The 2,785-nt window shown below is 30.1% G+C and overlaps 1 protein-coding gene across 1 annotated transcript; it reads left to right on the top strand.

Annotated features, from left to right (window-relative positions):
• The first annotated feature begins 908 nt into the window (after positions 1-908).
• LOC134267573 (uncharacterized) lies at positions 909-2,497 on the top strand. Its single transcript, XM_062749779.1, has 2 exons — positions 909-1,320; positions 2,249-2,497. Exons 1-2 carry the CDS (start codon positions 1,013-1,015, stop codon positions 2,418-2,420), a joined length of 480 nt encoding a protein of 159 aa, XP_062605763.1. The 5' UTR covers positions 909-1,012; the 3' UTR covers positions 2,421-2,497.
• The last annotated feature ends 288 nt before the right edge of the window (positions 2,498-2,785 follow it).

Here is a 2,785-nt window from a genome sequence, read left to right as displayed (position 1 = left end):
GAATAAATCGCCGGGGGCGATTAAATACCTGGATTACGCATTGAGTGTTTACTTATATTTTACATATTATTGCTACATGCAATAAGTAATGGATTAATTAATTAAATCTGATAATTGCTCGGACGTTACAACTGGTGGCAGCCAGTGGGATATTATAATTCCAATGGGATTTAACAATTCCGGTGTGATTTATTTTTGTGATAATTCAGTGAATATCTCAATATCCTTCATCAACAGAATAATTTTAGACTATCAATCTTAAAAATCAAACTGAATTTTTTTCCCTAATTTTTCCTATGATACTTAGCTTAAATCAGATGAGGACCCGATAATACATAAGATTAGCTTACTAAATTGTACGTAATCATGGTAATGGCAAAAGCTTTTAAAGTGACTCTGAGAAACCTGTATTTTACAGTTCTATCAAGTAAAATTCTACAGAAAACTTTTTTCAAAGGAAAACATTAATTAATAAATTCTGAATTCTTTATCCTTTTTACCAGTGGAAGAATCTTCAAGGAATGAAATAGCATCACTTGTGCTTGAGCATGGATGCAGTGTAAACAAGCTAAATGGATATGGACTAACACCACTATCAAATATGGTGAAAGGGATGGCGGAGAATACAGAATTTATGATAACTGGTCAGACCGAAACGGTGGCTGTTGCAGAAATTGACCTCTCAATGTTTAATAAATTAATTTGTGGTGGATCTATAATGGAGCCTGCTATACAATCAACATCGTTATTAGTAGAATTTTGTATCTATATTAATTCATTATTATCATCCTCGTCAAAGAGATAAAGTTTTTAGAAATATGGAGTAATTCTTTTTGACAAACTTCTTTAGTGAAAGAAAAAACTATGCTAAGAGATATTAAAATTGTTGTATTTTATAAACTACTACAGGAAATCGATACTGGCTACCTTATTGAAAAGAGGTTTCTTTGGGGCTGCAACTACCTTGCTAAAATGTGGATATAACTTCAGCCTTGATAAAGACTTTAAATCCATGGACGTTTGTCATTTGAAAAGTTCAACAATTTTAGTAGGGGGCAGAAGATACAAAAGAATTGACTATGATGAACAGAAAAATGAATTTTTAAATTTTCTGAAGAAATCTGAAGAAGAAGAAGAGGTATCCTCGCTGTCATCTTTGTGCAGAAATACCATACGATCACATTTAGTTGATGTCAGACAAGGAGCCGAGATAGAATCTAAGATCATGTTACTTCCTATTCCTGGACGAATTAAGACGTATTTATCTTTAAGGGAACATGTGCAAGACTTTGAACAAATGCAGATAGAAGAAATTAAAATGTAATAAAGTATACCTCCCAAATTTTACTTTGGACAGAGCGGAATGGTTGTTCTGTTTTGTTTTTTGTTTGTTTAATTTTTTTGTTTTTTTTTTGTTGGTTTTTTTTTTTTTTTTTTTTTTTTCAACATTTGTCCGAATAAAATAACAAGTAACAATCTAAATTAAATAGTTAAAATTTGTAAATTATTTAGAACTCGCCAAGTTCAGTATTTTTATTTTTCGTTTAATAATAGAAAAGTTTTTGTGGTGTAAATTATGCTCATGAGTCTGGGATATGTGAAGTTAAAATGAAAGTAGGAAATAATTAAGGGTGGGATTGGAGAGGGGATAGATCAATGAGGGAAAGATGAATCTAATAAGCAATGTGAGAAGAAAACGAAAACAAAATGAAGAAGGGAAAATGAGAAGGATTGAAGATGAAATTTTTATTTAAAAAAAGTGAATCAATAAGAATTAAAATGTTTAAGGGGATAGAAGGGGAAATAAAGTGGGGTGGGGTTTTGTGTGCCTCTCTTAAATCTAATTCTGCAAAAATGCATTGAACAAATTAATTTTAAATGTATCAAAAATGTGTTCAGAAATATAGAAAGCGTTCATGAAATATATATAAAACAAGAACATCTGATATAATTCAAAATCAAGCAAATATGTTTTTGAATCACTGAAGGGAAGGGAGGCTTGACATTTAATTAATCGTTTACCAATTCCTAAAGTATATCTTAACTGTTAACTTATAGCTCTTGATTTGTTGGGAATTTTTTTTCTAGTAATGATTGCCGAAAATTTAATTTGTTTCAACGATTTTTTTCTCCTTTCTTTTATCCATTCATTACTCTAACACCCATGCTCTACTAACAAATATTTCTTAGCATATTTAACATTTTATTAACAAATAGAATAAATGGTCTATATTAAATTTTTCTTAAGCGGTGGAATGGGTGTGAACATACCAACACACTTGGATGACTACAATGATATGTACATACACCCATACGACTCAGATAACTCAGATGTGGCGTATTATGGTATGGATGATTCTGACATTGACAATTACATCCATTACTACAGAGACAGTGATTCAGATGACTATTTCTATTAACCAGCAGTATAATAAGTACAGATGTTTTTATATCTTCAAATAATTTAGATTTGTTGTCATTGAATGTCTTTCTATTTTTAATTCAGCGAAGATTCGCATTTATTGACTTTTATAAACTTTTTTCATTGTAATGCATTGTTTTCATTCTTTTTATCTTTCATTTACTGGTCTAGAGTAATTTTTCTTTGGACTGATGTTAAAACAAATGATTGCTTAATGATAAGACAAATAAGTTTTTTTTACTATACAAGGGTTGTCCAAAAAGTTCGAGGAAAAAAACTTTAATTTTTCTTAATAAAGTCCTCACTGGTATCCCTGTATAAACGCACATGTACGATCATATTTTAAATAATAAATATAGACCA

The sequence above is a fragment of the Saccostrea cucullata genome, unplaced genomic scaffold, assembly GCF_032062105.1.
Source record: "Saccostrea cucullata isolate Sc308-1 unplaced genomic scaffold, CSIRO_AGI_Scuc_v1 ctg9959, whole genome shotgun sequence".
Classification (NCBI taxonomy): domain Eukaryota; kingdom Metazoa; phylum Mollusca; class Bivalvia; order Ostreida; family Ostreidae; genus Saccostrea; species Saccostrea cuccullata.
Note: the sequence above shows the minus strand (reverse complement) of the source record. Positions and strands in the feature narration are given on the sequence as shown.

Bases quoted from the DNA above. Each gene is read 5' to 3' on its own strand.
- LOC134267573 (XM_062749779.1), top strand. From the start codon at position 1,013: ATGGACGTTTGTCATTTGAAAAGTTCAACAATTTTAGTAGGGGGCAGA. The intron at 1,321-2,248 runs GTAATAAAGTAT...ATTTTTCTTAAG, and splicing joins CAGATAGAAGAAATTAAAAT to CGGTGGAATGGGTGTGAACA.